The sequence below is a fragment of the Kryptolebias marmoratus genome, linkage group LG8 (genome assembly GCF_001649575.2).
Source record: "Kryptolebias marmoratus isolate JLee-2015 linkage group LG8, ASM164957v2, whole genome shotgun sequence".
Lineage (NCBI taxonomy): Eukaryota > Metazoa > Chordata > Actinopteri > Cyprinodontiformes > Rivulidae > Kryptolebias > Kryptolebias marmoratus.
Window position 1 is genome coordinate 21,730,229 of NC_051437.1, and position 19,940 is coordinate 21,750,168.

General features: G+C 37.5%; 3 protein-coding genes across 5 annotated transcripts; all 3 read left to right on the forward strand.

Annotated features, from left to right (window-relative positions):
• The first annotated feature begins 251 nt into the window (after nucleotides 1-251).
• Nucleotides 252-7,583, forward strand: rprd1b (regulation of nuclear pre-mRNA domain containing 1B). Its single transcript, XM_017417569.3, has 7 exons — nucleotides 252-956; nucleotides 2,320-2,449; nucleotides 3,218-3,351; nucleotides 3,727-3,845; nucleotides 4,299-4,425; nucleotides 5,183-5,358; nucleotides 5,729-7,583. Exons 1-7 carry the CDS (start codon nucleotides 806-808, stop codon nucleotides 5,876-5,878), a joined length of 987 nt encoding a protein of 328 aa, XP_017273058.1. The 5' UTR covers nucleotides 252-805; the 3' UTR covers nucleotides 5,879-7,583.
• A 1,617-nt stretch (nucleotides 7,584-9,200) lies between these two features.
• LOC108236736 (kelch-like protein 10) lies at nucleotides 9,201-13,241 on the forward strand. The gene is made up of 5 exons (XM_017417614.2): nucleotides 9,201-9,336; nucleotides 10,505-10,991; nucleotides 11,372-11,989; nucleotides 12,174-12,323; nucleotides 12,881-13,241. The coding sequence occupies exons 1-5, from the start codon at nucleotides 9,206-9,208 to the stop codon at nucleotides 13,235-13,237; spliced, it is 1,743 nt and encodes a 580-aa protein (XP_017273103.2). The 5' UTR covers nucleotides 9,201-9,205; the 3' UTR covers nucleotides 13,238-13,241.
• Nucleotides 13,242-14,090: 849 nt separating this feature from the next.
• On the forward strand, nucleotides 14,091-19,279 carry LOC108236737 (DELTA-sagatoxin-Srs1a). Of its 3 annotated transcripts, none has more exons than XM_037977058.1 (3): nucleotides 14,091-14,215; nucleotides 17,089-17,195; nucleotides 18,723-19,279. In XM_037977058.1, the coding sequence occupies exons 2-3, from the start codon at nucleotides 17,128-17,130 to the stop codon at nucleotides 19,147-19,149; spliced, it is 495 nt and encodes a 164-aa protein (XP_037832986.1). In that variant the 5' UTR covers nucleotides 14,091-14,215; nucleotides 17,089-17,127; the 3' UTR covers nucleotides 19,150-19,279. The 3 variants fall into 3 exon arrangements, with proteins under 3 accessions (XP_037832986.1, XP_037832987.1, XP_017273104.1); XM_037977059.1 differs by lacking the exon at nucleotides 14,091-14,215 and adding an exon at nucleotides 16,579-16,738; XM_017417615.3 differs by lacking the exon at nucleotides 14,091-14,215 and adding an exon at nucleotides 16,579-16,717.
• The last annotated feature ends 661 nt before the right edge of the window (nucleotides 19,280-19,940 follow it).

The window sequence follows — 19,940 nt, forward strand, 5'->3', positions numbered from 1 at the left end:
AAGTGAAAGGAAAAAAATGGAGCAAACTGATATTTTTTAAGTAATGTTAGGTTTATATCTGAAGTATTTTGGACTTTTTCAAAATCAGCTGTAAAGTTCATAACATTTATAAACAGACAAAAATGACAAATAAACTAAAAATACACATTACTATCAATGAAACGCTCACTGAAACCTGAGCATCGCCATATAGGTCATACTTCCACACTGAAGGATTTTGTTGAATAACATGTCGCCGTTTTGCTTACGTCATTACTCCGCGTCGCACATGTTGGGGCGAAATTGTAAGCTGCCATTTTTTGAAACATATTTCCCCCCAAGTTAAGAAGAGCTAAATCAGTTTGTGAGTTGAACCGTGAGTCCCTTTGCTGTTTTTTTATACGCTTGATTCTGGGGCACATTCAAGAGGACTACTGTAGACATTTGGGTTTATTTTACATCGGGTTAACGAACGGAGGAGCTCAGGGCTGCGCTGCTCTGCAGAAATGTCTGATTAGCTCGGGTAGCTAACATAAGCTGGTGCTGTAAACAAACAACAGTCAGCAAAGAAACAGCTGCTACATCCTTCAAGGTTTGTTCAGCAGGTCGGGTCAACACTTCGTTTAGTAAAGAACTATATAACGCTGCAGACATAGCTGTAGTTGGCAGCAGAAAGCCGTCTTAATGCTGCGTGTCTGCGAGTTTAGCGACACAACTTGAGTTTTGATGACGGTGCGAGTTTCTTCAAAATAGCTCGGAGCTTAGGTGCTTTAGAGCAGGTCGGGGTCCGTTGTAGTGGAAGCAGACGCACCAGAACCGATCGGCAATGTCGTCCTTCTCCGAGTCTGCCCTGGAAAAGAAGCTGTTGGAGCTGAGCAGCTCGCAGCAGAGCGTCCAGACTCTGTCTCTGTGGATCATCCACCACCGCAAACACTCGGGCCTCATCGTCAAAGTGTGGCACCGAGAGCTCAAGAAAGGTGAGGCACAAGATACAACACACACGGTTCTATAGCTTTTGGGGAAACATTTTACTAAATGAGGTTAAAGTCACATCAGCTACAGTTTCTATCTATTGAGGTAAAGTTTTCTTCTTGAGCAAGTGTCTCTTTTGCCTTCTGTGTCCTCCAATGTTTATATACACAAAAGATAAGATAAAGTAATATTCTCTTTGTGCATGAATATGTAAATTTGCATTGTAAAAGGAAAAAAGATGCATTCATTGTTTATCAGCTGTTGCTTCTTGACCCTGTTTCATATGAAGGTTTCTGTCTACATGATGTGTGACAGAATGTGCTCAGACTGCTGTAAACAAGAGGTTCTGTTCAATTATTGTTATTATTTTGCATCAAAAAGCTCTCAGAGTATAACTAAATTTGTTGCAGCTGGATTGCTGATATGACCCGTCTCTTGTTTCCTCGCTAACTCCTGAAATGTTTAACCTGAATCAAAGCTTTTGTAGATTCAGCAGAGGTTTGAGAAGCTGCTGAATATTTAATGTCCATCAGCTGTGAGTTCAGGTTGCCATGGTGATGCCAAGTGACGCATTGGATCTGTTTTGTCTTGAAATGTTATTTTCAGTACAAATGTAACTCCCAACAATTAGTTTCTTTCACCCATGAATCCTACAAAAATGTCAAAAAAGTTACCTTTAAAAATTAACATTTTGTTTTATCTTTTGTTTTCATAAACGTTTAACCTTTCCTACTTTCCCTCTGAACACTGCCCAGTCATTTCTACATTGTTGGGGTTTTTTTTATATGTTGTTGTGTTTTTTGCTGGAAACGGTACAAAGCACACCTGTAAAAGTTACATTGGTCATCACACAAACAGGTTGGTTATTTTGGCGCCATATGATTGGATTATGGTCGCACAGTAATCCCACCAATGACCTGAGAGTTTGTGAGAGATAGATACAATTAGAGGTGGTCAAATTCTCCAAATATGTGAGTTGTGCATTATATAAAAAGTGTGTTGTTCTGTATCTACATATCGTGTTATAAAGGAACCTTACCTCAACAAATGGTCAGCTAATTTTTTGTGCCAACTGTTCAGTTTGCCACATCGATCAAACCTAGATCATCTAGATGTATGATAGTGGATGAGATGCTTATTACCTAAAAAGAAGAGGTCTTTCTTCTGATACTATCTGTCTGAGAAAACTTGCCTGTGACGATGGCTTCAGCTATAAAACCTGATGGGAAATGTAGTAAATTGGATGGATAAATAAAAGCAGGCACCCTGACTGTAATTATTCAGCAGATAGATAATGCATTGTGACAATAAACCTTTCCAGTTAAACATAGAAATTTGATGATTTAAATGTCTTTTTTTTTCTTCTAGCTAAAAGCAACAGGAAGTTGACGTTCCTGTATCTAGCTAATGATGTTATCCAGAACAGCAAGAAGAAAGGACCAGAGTTCACCAAAGACTTTGAGTCTGTCCTCGTGGATGCCTGTTCCCATGTAGCCAGGTATAATTTAAATGTGTCCACTATCTGTGAAATGAAAGTGTGTGAGTTAAAGAAGGCTAGATGTTTTTTTGTATAAACTATTTATTGATGCCAATATTGACCCATTAATATGGGACAGATTTTTAATTATTTGGGCTGTCAAATTCTAAAAAATGTAATTGCAGTAAATCCCTCAACTCTGTGCAGATAATTACAATGAGTAGATTTTTAAATAAAGTGAAAATAGCATTCTTTGAAAGAACGCACCATCTTGCACACCAAAGTTTTAAACAATGACTTTGCATGATCAGTCACTACTACTAAATTTTATCTCAATCTCTGTAAAACTGAGTTATAGTCATATTTGTTTTTAGTAGAGTCAGTTAGCTCTGGTGGCCATTTTGAATCAGATTAACTCCAAATAGTAATCAGTGTAGATGTCCGTACACTGATTCATTTGATATTTTACTAACAGACAGGCAATCGAACATACAGACACGGAATTGCATGAATGCCCACTTTGTATGGCGGCTGGTGATACACGTGCTTCATAAAAAAAACTTTTGATGGTGAAGCCATCCCTCGCAATGTTACAGTATTGACTATTTACAACAAAGTGTGGATTAAAGAAATAAAATTAGAGAAGGTCACAAAAATACACACCAACAGAGGCGATTAGAATAATCATAATCAGCGTTTGATTAACTCGTAGTAGAAATAGACCCAAGTGATGCAAAGTTTGGACGTTGTTGACATTTATTCTGTTCCCACTTGTGTTTTGTTTTGCAGTGAAGCAGATGATGGATGTAAAAAGCAAATGGAGAGGCTGCTAAACATCTGGAAGGAGCGAAGCCTCTACAGAGCTGACTTCATTCAGCAGCTCAAACTGGCCATAGAAGACTCGAACAGCCCCAGACCCTCAGGTCAGACAACTTATAAATAAATAATGTAGTTACATGTGTTTATATTGCATTTTATTCTAAAGAGAAATAAAATCAGACAGTACCATTCACCCTACCTGCTGATGTAGTTTTAGATAAAATGTTTCTTCTGTGAAGTGTGTTCCCCTTCACTCACTATGCTGCTCATCACCTGTATTTGTCATTTTTATTGCTAACTTGGTGACTGCTTTTCTTTCTTCAAGGGATTCGTGTTAAATGCAGGAACATGTTGTCAAACAGTGATTCCCTTCTGTAAAGGAGGGAAACAGTGAGCATTTTTTTCTTCCTTCACCATGTTTTATGATATGTGTAACGTGGTGCTTCTCTCTTCCGTTGAATCAAAACTCGACAATGCAGAAGAAAAGAAGGCTGTGAAACGAAGCTATCAGAAGATCCATGAAGATGAAGACGATGATGACGATGACTACAGAAACCACACATCTCCTCACAACACAGATATTTCTGCAAATCAGCTGGTAAGAATGCTCTCATTTGAAACATATTTTTGTTTTAGAAGATTATGTTGAATAAACATGATTGCTGATTTTTATCAAATGCAAATCCCTCCTCAGCCCTCCCCATCTGAGTGGGAATCCATTAAAACCCTAATTAAAAAGGCCCATCATCAAAAAGGTTTTTTTTGATCATCTACTTAGCATTTCAGATCTCTAGCAATGGCTCAGATTTATTTTTTGATGGCATTAGAAGAATAACATCTCTACCCTCTGCTCTGAAACTGCTGAGCTGAAACTCACATTTCAAGTTAATGTACAACTGCTGAGTTAGATTTATTTTTTTCCACCTGCCTTAACCGTAGTCCTTTACTCAGTTTATCTCTAACATTTCACTTCTTGTGTACATTTGTGATTAATGCTTCCCTAACCTACTAACTTTTTCTGTCTTTCCGTTTTATGCTGACCCATTTCCAGACGGAGGAGCTGGTGAAAGCCCTTCAGGACCTGGAGAACGCCGCATCAGGTGACGCTGCCGTTCGTCAGAAGATTGCCTCGCTGCCTCAGGAAGTCCAGGATGTTTCCCTGCTGGAGAAGATCACAGGTAAGAGAAGGAGCACTCAGACTATTTGCACCTTTATGTTATATGTTTTATGTAGCCCTCTTGTCAACCTTAACATGATGTGTTGTTGTATCTCTCCCCCCCCCNTGTTTCACCGTCATGATCTATTATCTCTTTACCAAGGTTAGTTCACATCTGTACATCTGTTTTTACAGCGCACACACACACACACACACACACACAGTTGTTACAAAAGTATGAATTAAATACATTATTTTTATTTGAAGGGGGTAAAACTTCATGCTTGTTTTTAAAAATTCTTAATTTTAGTCAAAAGCAAAAGGGTAAATACAAAATGTACATGCAAACATTAGAAAGTAAGCACTGAAATGTTTGTTTAAACAAAAATATGAACCTTTTTTAGCAGATGAACCAACAAAGCCTCCCTGGTTTGTAAGGCACTGTGGTAAATAACTTACTGCCACCTTGTGGTCTGTTAGTAGATGTGGAAAACTGTCACTTATCAAATCAATAGTTGCATAAATTGTTCACGCTTATTTACATGTAACAACTACTTAAGAATCATAGCCCATTCTTTAATATGTTGTACATGATACAGTTGTTCATGTTGAGACCTCGGTAAATATTTTATAGACCAATTCTTCCTGAGCAATAAAAACAAAACATTAAACAAATAAATGGCTAAAAAAAATCACACAACATTCAGTTTACTGAAACTGTAACAAACTGAGTAAAAAGCGTTCTGTGTTTTTAACAAACCCTTCTGGCTCCAATCTAGACAAGGAGGCCGCAGACAAACTGTCAAAAACGGTGGATGAGGCCTGTTTGCTGCTGGCGGAGTATAACGGGCGACTGGCTGCAGAGCTGGAGGACCGCAGGCAGCTGGCTCGTATGCTGACTGAGTACATCAGCAGCCAGAAGGAGGCGCTAGCAGAAAGAGAGAAGAAACTGGATGTAAGGCGAACAGCCGACCATGATCTAATGGAAGGATCTCATTCTGAATCTGTTTTAATGTCACTTTATTCATTCCAGTCTAGTTCTGTTTGCACATTTAGTCAGGTTTACTTCATACAGTTGGTGTGAAATTCTAATATTTTGAAAATTTACCCAAACATCATTTGTAAAGATCTAAGACAGATGATTATTTTCTTGTCCAGCTCAACCTGTTACAACACTTAACCCAAAGTTTTTGTTTAGAATAAATATAAATATATAAACATAACCATATTTTACCACACATTTACTGCCTGTGCATATTTCCAGATTGTCAGGAATGATCAGTAAATAGCAGCTTATATCTGAGCGATATTCTTGTGTTCTGCAGGAGTATAAGCAGAAACTGGCGAGAGTGACTCAGGTGAGAAAAGAGCTCAAGTCCCACATCCAGAGTCTCCCGGATCTATCCCTTCTACCCAACGTTACCGGAGGTCTGGCCCCTCTTCCGTCTGCAGGGGACCTCTTCTCCACTGACTGAAAGCTAGCAGTCCAACCAAACTGCCGCTGTGCCCTCCTCAGCCAAACTCAGTACTGTGTTTTATTAGCAAAGCTGCTTCCTGCAGCGTCTGCAGCCAGAGAGCTCATGTGGTCAAACCTGTCGCAGAAGAGAAGCTAACTCAAACCTGTTGCAGAAGAAAGAGACTTGGGAAAAGGTTTGTTCAAATCTAAATGCTCTGCAGAGGAGAACAGAGACTCTCTCAGACTCCACTGATCCCCAAGGATTCTACTCCACCAGCTTGGAAGTTTGTTTCCTGATTGTTTTTATTTTTCTTTTAAGTGCTGGAATTGGCGTTTGAATAAAAGCGACCTCCTCTGTGATACATTTTTCGATTAAATAAGCAAAGGTGGGCTGGTGGTTATGGTTGCACTGTGAAGATAATACTATTAGTTTTTTTTAGGTTTAAACTTAGTTGCTTATGCATACATTGTCACGTTAGTGTTTTCCTGTGTCTACAGTCATGGAAAAGATCACACTGGGTTCATCATATGTTGTCTTTTTTGTTTGTTTGTTTGTTTAGATAGTTGTTACACCACACAAATCCTAAATTCATTTAGTGGTCTAAATTAACAGGATTTATGGGACAAATACATCTGGAAAATTATTTCAACGTTCCAGTTTTCACGCTTTTGGTTTGGACAGATTCCTGAAATATGAAGCTGATGATGTTTTGTGGTGTGCTGTGTTTTGAGTTTTGCAAAAAAAAAAGAAATCAAATTTGGACAAAAAATTGACAGCTTTTCCTTTCAAAGAAATTGTTTCGTCTGTATCTCTAGGAAAAGAAAAATTTAAACTCCTGAGGTCAATATTTTATTTGTTGGCCTGAGTGACATAAAGCAAAAAAGAAAAATTCTAAATAATCAGGGATGACTTTTTCTCATACTTTTTTATTTTACATAACTGAATTTGAAAGTAATTAAGTCTGGTTTAAATAAACTCAAGGATTTTTTTGTTTTTTACATTGTCAAGTGTTAAGAAAACCGTGCTTATTAATTCTCAGTATTTAAGTCCTAAAATGATCAGTAATAACAAAATGATTTCTCTGTCCTCCCTGTTTACCAGTCTACATGATTAAATGTAAACAGATTCTCTTATTTTAACCGTTTATTTTTATTCTGGGTAATGTAGAGAAATAATAGTCCACATGACGAATCCATTATTCTAAAAATTTAGTTCAGATATTAACTTATCTCTAAAGTTATTTATTCAGTTTAAGATGATTTTCTGAAGCTTTGTTTAGATGATTTCTAGTTTTCTGTACACAGACAAGGAAAATGCATTTAATGCAAAGAGCTATAACATTTTATCACATAATTTCAGGTTTCTGTTTTTGTAAGCTGAGTGGCGCCTCCCGCCTGTTTGAAACATCGTTAAAAGACAAGTTGATGGCGAACATCTTCAGTTTTTGTTAAATTTGGAGGTCAAGATGAAGCGTCATCGCTGAAAAACAAATGTTTGAACTTCATAATGATCCCCAGTGAACTGCTGTGCACCAGGAAGGACTCTGGCAACATTTTAATCCCTGACCTGTTGATAATATTTAGATATTTTCTTACCCACCTGCTGTTTGTTATGTGTTCCTCTCTTTAGAGTAATGCTGTACTAGCAGGACGCTACTTGTAGAAGTAGTGTTTCTTTTATAAAAATGATTTCAGTGGATGCCAATAAACTGGAACCATTTAAACACATGTTCTGATTTCAACAAGTCTATAAAGGGGTATTTTACTTGCCAATAAAATGTTTTATCCTTCACAAAAAGAAATAAATCAATGCATTTAGGCTTCTAGAGGAGGTGGAAGGCTTGCTGAAGTTCAAATCAAGGATCAGAACGAAGAAGAAAGAGGGTTTGAGTCACTTTGAGCCTGGCGTGGGTTTTGATGCCAAACAGGCTCGTCTGTGTCGTTCAGGAAGTTCTGATCTGGGATTTTTACTCACAACCATCCTTAAGGTTTACAGGAAATGGTCAGAAATAGAGAAAATATCCAATGAGCAGCAGAATGTGTGGACAAAAAATGTCTTATGTTAGAAGAGAATGCTAGTTTCGGATAAACTTACTGAAATCAGAGTAATTATTAAAGTATGGCAGTGTAAAAATACATCGGCAATGTGTGAAGGTCAGAGAGGCCGTTCTTATGTACACCTATGTTTGTCAAAGGGCTGTGTGTGTAAACAAAATTCAGTGTTAAACCAATATTTTGTTAAATAATATTTTCTCCAAATTATGTGTGTGTGTCTGTTTGAAAAAAACAAAAACAAACAAAAAACAATACTTGATTGTCTGCCAAAAAAAATGGCTGGGGCCGTTTATCACTACAGCTGTTTCTGACAGCACGTGCGCACACACACACACCTATCATGAGATGGGACTGCAGAGGTCAGTCATCTCTCCTGACAAAAACACACAATGGGTAAAAAGAAGCCTGAACGTCAGAAACAGCATTTCAATCATCTGCTGACTTTGCCATTTTCAAGCTAAAAATCATTTAAAATGAATAAATAAAAAACAGACATTTATAAAACATTGTTTATGAAGGAGCTGAAGAGATCTCAATGTATTTTAATAGGAAAAAAGAAATTGTAACTAAAGTTACAAAAACCCAAACCCTTCTGATTTATGAATGGGTAAAAAATGGCACAAAGTGTATGAAAGTAGTTTGATGCCATGAAATGTACAAAAAAATAAAAAAACAAAACAGCATAAATGTGCTGGTGTAGCTTCTCAGTCAGTGTGAATGCTGAATCATTCACACAATTAACATGTGAAACATTCAGAAATACTTTATTGATCTTTATTTATATGCTTAAGACATTAAGGAACATTTTCAACATGTTCACATGTGATCACAGTTTACCACAGGTGATAAAACATGTTAAATCCTGTGTGTGTTTCTGTAAAGCCTCAGGTGCAGAAAAAGACCATTTGGAAGCTTTTTGTTATTTAGGGTCTCCATGGTGACTAATAGTAAAGGTGTTTGTTTTTAAATAAAATATAGGCCTTTAGAAGAAAAAGTGCTCAGAACTTCACTAAAGTGACTAATTGTGTTGTATTTTAACACAACCACGCTATGACATTTGTTCACATGTGTTTGCCTTCACATTACCAAACTAAACCCTAAAGTAACCAAACTTATGCACGTAGCTCAAGTTACTTAGTTACCGTCGATGGAAACGGTTTCTCTGATGTCACAGACGATCCGTTCCAGAAGGTTTGTGACTCCACAGCATTTGTTCATAACTGAGGCAGGCGTCAGCCGGACAGGTTGAATTCAGGGTAGGATAAAAAGGGTGTTATACTTCAGTGTGAAGATGAGTGAGGACATGTCGGTGTACAATGAGCTCCGTCTGAGGAAGCAGCTGTGTGATGCGGTGATCAGAGTGGACGGCGTTGAATTTCACGTGCACAAGGTCATCCTGTGTAGCTGCAGCCCCTACTTCAGGTGAGTTAGTTACTGGAGGTTGGATGTGAAATGCTGCCTAATTTAAAAAAAATGTATATATCAACGTCTGTCAATGTATAATAAATGAAAGGCTTGAGAAAGATATGTGCTCTGAATTGCCTTTTCAACTCTAAATTTTGATTTGGAGTTGAAAGATACCTTCAGAGTTGGAAAAACATGCATCCTGATTTTTGAATTACTTAATAAGGAGACAAAAAGGCTTCCTGGTTAAACGCTTTGCTTCATTAATGGTTTCAGTGTTTAGAAAGAAAACAGCAACTTAAAGAAAACTTTAATAAATGTTTAAGTCTTTCCAAAAACTTTAACTAATTAAATATTTAATTTAAAAACAAATGTGTAAATGCTGAATTATCACTCACACAACTGTCTTTCAGTTCTTTATTCTTATGTTTTTTGCAGTCTGCATATTTATTTTTCCTCTTTTCCATTTTTAGATAACCTTTTGCCAGTGTTTTTCTGCTTTTAGCTAATCTTTCCTACTTTTAGCTAGCCTTTTGCTCCTTTAGCATTTAGCAAACATTTAGCTACTTTTTGGTGTTAGCTACAATTTTGCTTTCTATATGTAAAGATAATGTGTTGTTTCAAATTCATGCTTTTCCTGTGCAAAATATGTGTTTCTCTTATGTAACGTTAATTTTGCCTGCCATCAAAAGGTTTGTGTCTTCCTGTGTGTGTTTGTTTTCACAAAACATCTCATGAACCTCATGACTAAATTTAAGGAAAGTAATCTTTAGATGTCAATCTACAACTGATTATCTTTTGACGTCAGCTCTGTTCAAGCTCAGCCATATTAGCAAACACAAAAATGGCCATAACTTGGTCAACTTAACAAATATTTAGCTAAAATTTATTGTGGTAGTAACTGAGAGTCCTTCCCAAGACAAACTTTGAGCGCTAATAAATCGTGCAAAGTCACTCAGTATCACTTGAGATTGCTCATAACGTTATTTTAACCATAATAGCTACAAGTCAGTCATTTCTCAATACAAGATAAACTCTGGCATGAAAGGTTGGCCTTTAATTTAACATTGTCTCAAATGTAAAAATGTGTTTTTCTGCATGCAGTTTCTGTTTTATCTCAGCTCTGTTAATGTGTGTGCTCATTTTCAGTCTAAACAGCTTGTTTTTGTCTCATGTCGTCCCGCAGGGCTCTGTTCAGCCACTGGTCAACCCCAGACTGTCAGATCTACGACATTCACGGTGTGACTGCAGAACTGATGAAGGTCATCGTTGAGTTTGCCTACACCGGTTTTGTCCCTGTGACGCAAGACAATGCACAGGAGCTTTTTACAGCCGCAGACCGCTTTAATATAATGGGAATTTTGGAAGCCTGCGGCGATTTCATAGAGCAGGAGCTGTCCCCGCAGAACTGCATCGGCATCTGGCTGTTTGCAGAGACCTACTACTACCCTGGGCTGAGAGAAAAGGCCTTTCTCTTCACACTGAATCATTTTGAGGAGGTTGTTGCCACCTCAGAGGAGTTCCTTTCACTCCCTACAGAGCATCTTTATGAAATTGTTCAGAGCGATCAGCTCAGTGTGAAGCAGGAGGAGACGGTTTATGAAGCCATCCTCAAATGGATTGCTTTTGCACCTGAGGAACGTAAAGAATACGTCTGTGTGCTTTTATCCAACGTAAGTACCTGGATCATGTTATTTTGCATCATCATTTAGTCTGGACAGACTTCCATGTACACTGAAACTAGACTGATTGAGTAGCAGAAACAAAGTTTTGTAAACAGAGTTTTGTAAAGAAGCTATTACCAGTGGAGGTAGATGTTTTCTCTCTGCATATGTTGCATGTTCTTCTAATAAGCTCTTTGTTTTGAAAATCAGGGTAGCTGGATATGCAATGTTGGAGCAATTGAAGTTCCAGATTTTTTTCTGTTTATCATTTAAGCCAATTACTAATTTACTGAAGTGTGATGGTTTTGCATTCAAAGCAAGTGTGAGTAACTATGCCTAAACACTGGTGAAGCTCTGTTTTAATCTCATCCCTTCATGTCTCCATGCAGGTTAGGCTGGCTTTGATCAGTCCAAAGTACATCATCAAAAATGTGATCGAAAACGAATTTGTGAAGTCGAGTCCAGAGTATCGAGCAACTGTCCTCGAGACCTTGAACCTGATCGTAGACCACATGTCCAAGAATTTTTCCAAGTCTTTGCTCTGCCACTCTTTTGCTCGTCCAAGGCTGCCTTCTTCCATCCTGTTGGCTGTAGGAGGCTGGACTGACGGCAGCCCCACCAATATCATCGAGGCGTACGATCCCCGCACTGACCTCTGGATCAGGATGGACTACCCTGAGCACATTCGCCGGGCCTACCATGGCGCTGTCTTCCTCAACAAATCGGTTTATTGCGTCGGTGGCTTTGATAGCGTTGAGCGGTTCAGCACCGTTCACAGGTTTGACCTGGCCACTCACACCTGGCATGAGGTGTCTCCAATGCACTCCAGCCGCTGCTTCGTCAGCGTAACCGTGATGGATGAGTACATCTATGCTATGGGAGGCTACAATGGACACTCAAGACTTGAAACTGCTGAGCGCTACGAGCCCAGAAGCAACCAGTGGACTTTAATCGCTTCCATGCATGAGCAGAGGAGTGACGCCAGCAGTGCAACCCTTCAGAACAGGGTGGGTGAAATTAATCAGATAATCTAAGCTTTGATCTGTAAACTATAACACTTTCCTCTATCTGACTACAACAGGTGGCTGGTTTGGTTTTTGAAAGCCTAATCAAACACATCAGACAGAAAATATTAGATGGCTGTTTTGTAGCACCTACTTAGTGCAAAACCGTCTTTTTGTTGATCTGTAGGTGTACATCTGTGGAGGCTTCAATGGGAGGCAGTGTCTGTCTACGGCTGAGTGTTACAACCCAAACACAGACCAGTGGACGCTGATCACCTCCATGAACAGCATGCGCAGTGGAGTCGGGGTCATCGCCTATGCAAACCGAATCTTTGCAGTAGGTTTTCATTTTTATTTTTTTTATAGTTGACAGTTTTCTTCTTCTCACAAAAATTTTCTGATTGTATATCACAACCTGAAAGGTTTGGTTTTTAAGTTTTATAAGCAATTTTTGTGAGATTCCAAACAGCTTCGGAAACAAAAGTAGTATTTATTTACTTATTTTAACCTTGAATGACAAAAAAGGCAATAATTTAGGTTTTAGACATACGTAAGTGTCCTTTAAAAAATAAAAATGAAGCAATGAAAACAAAAACTACAACTTTATTTTTAAAAAATAATTTTTTTTATTTTGATATTTTTATTATGAATGATTAAACCCCAATCGTTTTATGACAATAAAATCTCCAAAATGTCAGAAAAACACAAAAAGATGTTAAAGTTTTACACTTAAATTTACTTTTGTAAATCATTTAACACTGGTTTTGATAAACTAATTACTATATTTACTTAAATTTGGGTTTCAATTCAGTTTTTAATTGATTTCTAAAATGATTATCCTGTGAGTAGCATTTTTTCATTGTGTTTCTTTTTTTATCAAATTCACCACTTTAGGTTGGTGGTTTTGATGGATCGAGGCGTTTGGCCACAGCTGAGGCCTACAGCCCCTCCACCAACACCTGGGACACAGTCCTCTCCATGAAGATCCCTCGAAGCAACTTCGGCATCTCGGTGATTGACGACTGCCTCTTCGTCGTGGGAGGATACAACGGCTCCACCACTGCCTCTGAAGTCGAGTACTATGACGAGAAAACTAACGGGTGGTCTGATGCCAGCAACATGGAAATCTCCCGCAGCGCGCTCAGCTGCTGTGTGGTGCATGGACTCAGCACCATGGCCAATAATGCCGTCCTTCCCTTTTTCCACTTCCCGCAAATGCTTGATGAGGAGGAAGAGGAGATGGAGGCATGAAATCCACCTGTTCAATAAAATAAATATCATTGCATGAATTTATTTTTCAGAGGTGCTTTTGTAATTATGGGTATTTTCAGGTTGTGTGTCAGCTTCTCAGATTCTAAGATCATTTCATGATCTTTGACATCCTGCACTGAATGTAAAAAAGTCTCTAAAGCAAAATAATAGTAATAATAGTAATACTACAACTACTACTAATAATAATAACATGAGAGAACATTTGGTAATATCAAGGATTCCCATATCTCAGTGTGAAGAACCAGTGTTAAATTAAAGTCCATTTTTCTGCATAACACATCTCAATATTAAACAAAAACAGAATGTTTATTATGATATACTTAAGAAATTAAATCAATAAATAAAGATTTTGGGATTTTGGTGAAAAAAAACCAAAAACATATAATGCTGGTGTTTCTAGTCAGGGACTTTTATTGAATTATAATTGACATTTCCTGTGTCTTTTATCCCATATGTGCATATAAAAAGAAAAAATATAGGCAGTAACTTTCACTGGACATGAAAGACATTTGTTTGCTTCTGAAAAAAAAAATTAGATGATAAATGGAGGTTTGGTCTATGTATTTATTTATTTATTTAGAGCAGATAAAACCCCTTAGATACTTAGCTAAAAATGTCAGCAGCTAAAAAACAAGGATTGTTTGAAAACATCAAGTCAGATAAATTCTTTAAAACAAAAATTTCCATAGCCTTGTCTCTCAGAGCCTCACTTCCCTGCACAGCTGAGAAAGTTGACCGGTTTATTTATGCAGTTATTTATTTATTTATATTTTGTATTGTGTTTATTTATTTATTTATTTTTGAGCATCTTTCCGGTCCACTCTCCATACCAGTTGGTGGCGTTGATGCACCATAATTGTTGTTTAACAAACCCCAAAGAAAACGAAAAAAAAAAGAAGAAAAAGGAAAAGCAAAAAGAGAAGAGGGAGGAATCTGATCCGGGAATCTCTCATCAGAGTAAGTTTTGCCTTTAAACAATGTCTCCTTAAAAAATGAAGTGGCACACTTAGGAATAATAATTACTAAGTGTCAACAAAGACAAACTTCTTTAAATCTGATGCCTATCATCCAGAAAACTCAAAGTAGTCTGAACCAGGGGCTCCTCAGAGATTTCTCCCTACGAGGAGGATTTTAACATCTGCAGCTCTGTGTCTCCATGACTCATTATTCAAGGAAAGCTGCTCTCATGCATGCATATGATAAAGATGGTCTAAACGTCCTGGATTTTTGCACTTTAAATAATACATTTAAGATGAATTGGTTGAAACATTTACAAAAATATTCCACCTCCGTCTGGAACATTATACCTCTCCATGTTATATCTAAGATAGGTTGTTTAAACTATTTCTTTATGTGTAACTATGACATTGATGAAATGTCTGCTTTTCACCGATAAACTCATCCATAAACACATGTTTTCTCCCCACAGGCATAAGATTTCAGTCAATGCTTTTGATGCATTTAGCTAAAGGAAATAATCTTTACTGCTGCAAGTGTACACTGCTTTCTTTCATCTACAGAGAAAAATAATGCATGATGAGAAAAACACTATTAAAACCAAAGGCATCAAAACAAAACAGTTCATTTCTGAACAAATTAGGGAAACATATGTAAATGTCACTTTAAAAGGATGTTGATGTTATTTTATCCCAATAGGGATTTGGGACTTAACATCTGTTTTTGCTCCACTGTTGTTAAACTAGTGCAGATAATTAAAAAAGATGTAAAGAGAGGGTAAAAAAATGTTTTAAAATATATCCAGTAGTTTAGTCAGGACCTAAGTAGCGTTATATACAACATGAGCAGCTTGTGTGAATCATTATAAATGTGACCGGGTTGATCCTGTTTTCTCGGCTGCACTTTACTCAGAGGTCTGAGTCAATCCATGATCCCTGGAGTCCAAGTGTGCTGGTTGTTACAGTCAACACGACTTCCTGTTTTGAAGGCCAGTCACGAGGACAATGAGTCGCCTGTGTTTCACGAACCAATCATCCTCTTCTTTATTTCATAATCTGCTGTTTCTTAGCTGTTTGCCAGAATATTTTCCTCACTTTGAGATTTTTGTCATTGTTTTCCCCCAAATCCTTCGCCAGTCTTTAAAAAACAACTTCCAGATGTGTTAGAGTGTTAGAGAGTTTTAGGCCTGTTTCTGCTCTTGAAACAATCCTCCTCATGATAGATATGAGCCTGTTTACTAAACCGAAAAAATGTTTGGACTGTGAACTTTATCACGTCTCATGTTTCAGTCTTTCACCTTCTTACTATATTATGGAGAAAAATGCAGTGGTTTCAGCTAGGCAAACACAAGGTGGCAGATTTGGAAAAAAAATCTTCAACAGGCACTTTCCACTCTTTTAGGACCTTAAAAGGCCTTTTTAACAGATATATAGTTTAAATATTTCTTTCAGCTTTTTGGAGAACTGACAAAAAGTGACTCTACTTCTTTGATTTCTCACCAAGGTGAAATGGTGAATAAACACTTCTTTGTCAGCTGCTTTAGATGACAAATTCTGTAAGAGAAATTAATTTATAAAGCACCTTTCAAAACAACGGAACAAAATAAAGAATAAAATAAAAAGGACCCAAAACAAATAAGATAAAAAAAATTGGAATATACAATACAATAAAAAAGAATAAAACAAAGAGGCAAATGATCAAAAAAAAAATTTGTCTGACTCAAAGACTTCAGCTGTTTTATTTTAAAGGAACCTTTTCAATAGAGTAAAAACAAAAAAGTGATTCTCCTGGGTTTTAAATCAGGTGCTCGAAGCTGCTAATAATTTCTGGTTAATGTCCTGAGGGCCTGAGTTGACATATAAGAATTTAACATTTCACAAATATACTGAATAGCCTGACTATGCAAAGCCCTGAAAATTAACACCAAGAACTTAAAATGGATTTTAAAACTGACAGATTACCAACAAAAGGGAGATTAACAGGAACTCCGTGTTGATTATGCAAAATAAAGACATTCACTAGATAAGGTCCAGCTATACTATATTATTATTATGGATCAGAAATAAATTCTCACCTACAGTGGATCCACTGAAGCCAACCCAGACAGATGTTTTATTATATTATTCTTTAAACACAACAAACCAGTGTGTTTCTGCCTTCCTGGCAATGTTTCCCCATATAAATCCTCCAAAAAAAAATCAATTTCAAAAGTGTTTACAAAGCAAAAGTTTCAACAGAAGCATGCCTTGATTGAATCAGTCGGATCGAACCCTGCGTCCTGATAAGTGACAAAGAGGTGGAGGAGGAAGAGCTCATGAGCATGAGATCAGGAGGAAGTCAGCTGGTACCTAAAGGTCCTGATTACTGAAGTCAATAAAACCTGCCGTGGGAGGAGCTCATCTGGGGTTCGGACTTCATGTTCAGCTCAAAAACCTGAAGCTACAGTCTGTCAACTCAAACTGTCACTTCAGCCTTATTTTTAACGGAGCTGATCCAACAAAGGTGAGCACTTCTGTAAAGCAGGTAAAGCTTGAGTTGTGGTGGCTGTAATTGACTTTAATTTCCTATAAACAAACTCTTACCAGTTCAATGCAACTTTATTTTGACATGGCATAGAATTTGTGTTGTAAACTGAGGGTCGTCATATTTATTTTTCTACTCCAGTTAAAACAATTCATAATAAGAAAATATAACTATATATATTGTCCTGAGACCCAAGCTGACTTTTATAGAGTGCTACTAAAGTCATGTTATATAAATATTTAATATCAGCACATGGAATCACTGGAAGAAAATTACAAATTTATCAGTTTTATTACAGCTTGATTTCCATTTGTCAAATATTGATCTCTTTTTTTTATTTCTGTTTACAGCCACCGTCGTGTCTCTACCGCCGCTCTGTCCTCGTCACCATGCCTCTCCGCCACTGCTCTGTTGAGATAAGGAACAACACAAACAACTACTATCTCTCCAATCCAAGGTGATTTGTTGTTTTATCGATTTCTAAAAAAAAAAAAAAAGTGATGAACCTGATTTAAAGTTCTCTATAGTTTTTACTGGAGCTTTTTTTTTCTTTGCATAAGATCTTTAAAAGAAGATAGGATTATAAAGTTCAGCTAAATTAAACACCAATCTGCATCAGTATGGGTGAATTGTACAGTTTGCATTACTGTCTTAAATTCGTCTAAATAGGAGTTTATGAAATCTCTGTTATCTTGGAAGTAAGTTTCCTAAAAAACAACAAAAGCTAATGTTTCCTTTCATACTTGTGACCACATGATACTTAACATACAAAACCCAGGATGAACTGAAACTATAGGCTCCATCTGCCAGATAATGTCAACTTTATTTTCAATCAGGTTAAAAAGACTTTACTGAATAAAAGCTTCTCAAAAGGACAACAATTACTCCAAGCCATACACAGTGGAGCAATGTTCCCTAGAAGATAAACAAATTATTAATGTACATCCATTTTTTTACCCACTTTTTCATTTCTGGATCACAGGCTGCCTTTTTCAAGCAGTCACTGTGTGAGAAGCTGGGTACTCCCTGGACAAGTCACAAGTCCAACACAGGGACACATAGAGACAAATGAGACAAACCATTCATGCTCTCACTGACACCTAAGGACAATTTGGAGTTGTCAGTTCACATGCAAGTTAGAAAAGTTCAATCTTAATCAAACTGGGTATATGGCAGTAATTCACATATTTCAAAAGGCAGAGGAAAACAAATCTTCTTCTTCTTTTTCTTCCAGCTGTTCCCTTTTCAAGGGTCGCCACAGCGAGTCATCCTCCTCCATCTAACTCTGTCTTCTGTGTCCTCTGTCCTCACTCCAACTACCTCCATGTCCTCTCTAACTGCATCCATAGATCTCGTCTTTGGCCTTCCTCTTTGTCTTTTTCCTGGCAGCTGCATCTCTAACATCCACATTTTTCAAATTGTATGGATTAAAAGAAATACCTTGGTTAACTGGAATGCAGTCCTCCTTACGAAGTACAGGAAGTACTCCAAATTGGAAACACAGTCTGTTCTGCACAAGCTTACCCCGTTTTTTGGCTGTTTTGCAACTACTCCTAGTTTTTAGTGTCTCAGCACCAAATAAAAGCTTTCTTCAGACGAGCCAGTTCAGAAAGAAAGATACAGGTTAATGTTGGAGCCTGGATTCCAGCAAGAACACACCTTTCCACACACTTTAAAAGGTGATGGAAGTTCCTAAAAAGTATTTCAATGTACATTTGGAAAAGTTTTAATAAAAACTTTCAGCCCAGCTGAATAAATAAAGCCATGATCTTTTCAACTTGTATCATTTTTTACAATGAAACATTTACATTCCTTAATAAAAACTTTTGTAGCTGAATAAAACCTCAAAAACTGAACAAGTGGAATGTAAAACAGCTGAACTAACTTGACTGCAGAAGTGTTGAGACTGTTTCCATGTCTTTAGGGATGTTTTATTCCTGCAAACATACTTAAAATACCTGATCAGAGGCATCTCTGTTTTCAGGGTGTTCATTGAGAGCGGTTTCTGTGAAGTCCCGTTGCCTCCGATGGTTGGCCCCTGCTCTGCCATCAAGGCTCTTTTCAACAAGACCACGGGTACAGCAACCGGAGCTGTCGGTGTCTTCACCTATGACCTTTTCAACGCAGACTTGAACGACTACAGCCACATCATGGCGGTCATGTTCTCTGTGCCATACGACAGGCTCCTTTACTCCAACTGGTTGGCTGTGGGAATCTTCGACAAAGGAAAAGACTGTGACTTCAGCCTGTACGACAGCATGTATAAGAGCAGTGGAAGTAACTTCGTGAGAGGGAAGGCTGACAGCTCCAGCCTCTTTTATGAGGGGGACTATGTGATTCTCAGTGCCTCCATGTCTGCATCTGGTGAAGCCTTCCTGAAGGTGGAGGTTAATGATACTGGCTTGTATTGAGTCAAAAGGAGGAAGGTTTTACTGTTAGTGTGAGCCCTAATTATCAGTAACCCTGTGAATATCTGTTGCTCAAATGAGAAAGTTTGAAGTAGACATGTGCCAAATAAACAATTTATACATGTTCAGCAAATATGAGGTTTTCTTGTCTTTGTAGATACAATTTAACTTCACACAATTTAAACTAAAGTCACTCTCAGATTTCAGAGAGGATCCAGATTTTTTGCCAGATGAGCACATTTCTGACTATGCCTGAACTGGCAAGAAATGCGAAAAGAAAACCGAAAATTATATCAAACTGCATGTCCAAAGGCACCATTTGTCTTCATTCTCTCTCCTTAAAACTTAGCAGCAGTAGTTTGGAAAGAAGCTGAAGCGGATCTTTAGTGTTTATCTTGACCATCAGATTTTTGGCTGCAAGCTTAAAGGTGGGAGTGAGGTCGGCATATGATCTGTAACTGAATCTGGAAGATTAATATTCAGATAATTTGCAAATTATTGTATTTTTTTCTACGTTTTTTTAAAACTGTTTTTGTCACTAGGTTTTTTAAAGTAAAAATGGTGACAAAAGGTTTATCATAAATTCTCAAATCATTTTAGGATATAAGCAAACATAAATATAATATGCATTTTATAACACAAACCCATCTTTGCACAATGACCGCTGTAGATCAGCACCACCTTCTCCACAATCCTGACAGGAAAAGCAGGTAAAGGGAAATTACTTTATAACATAAACAGGAACACATTATTTAGACCTTTTATAACCAAAGCAAGAAATTTCCTTACCTTTT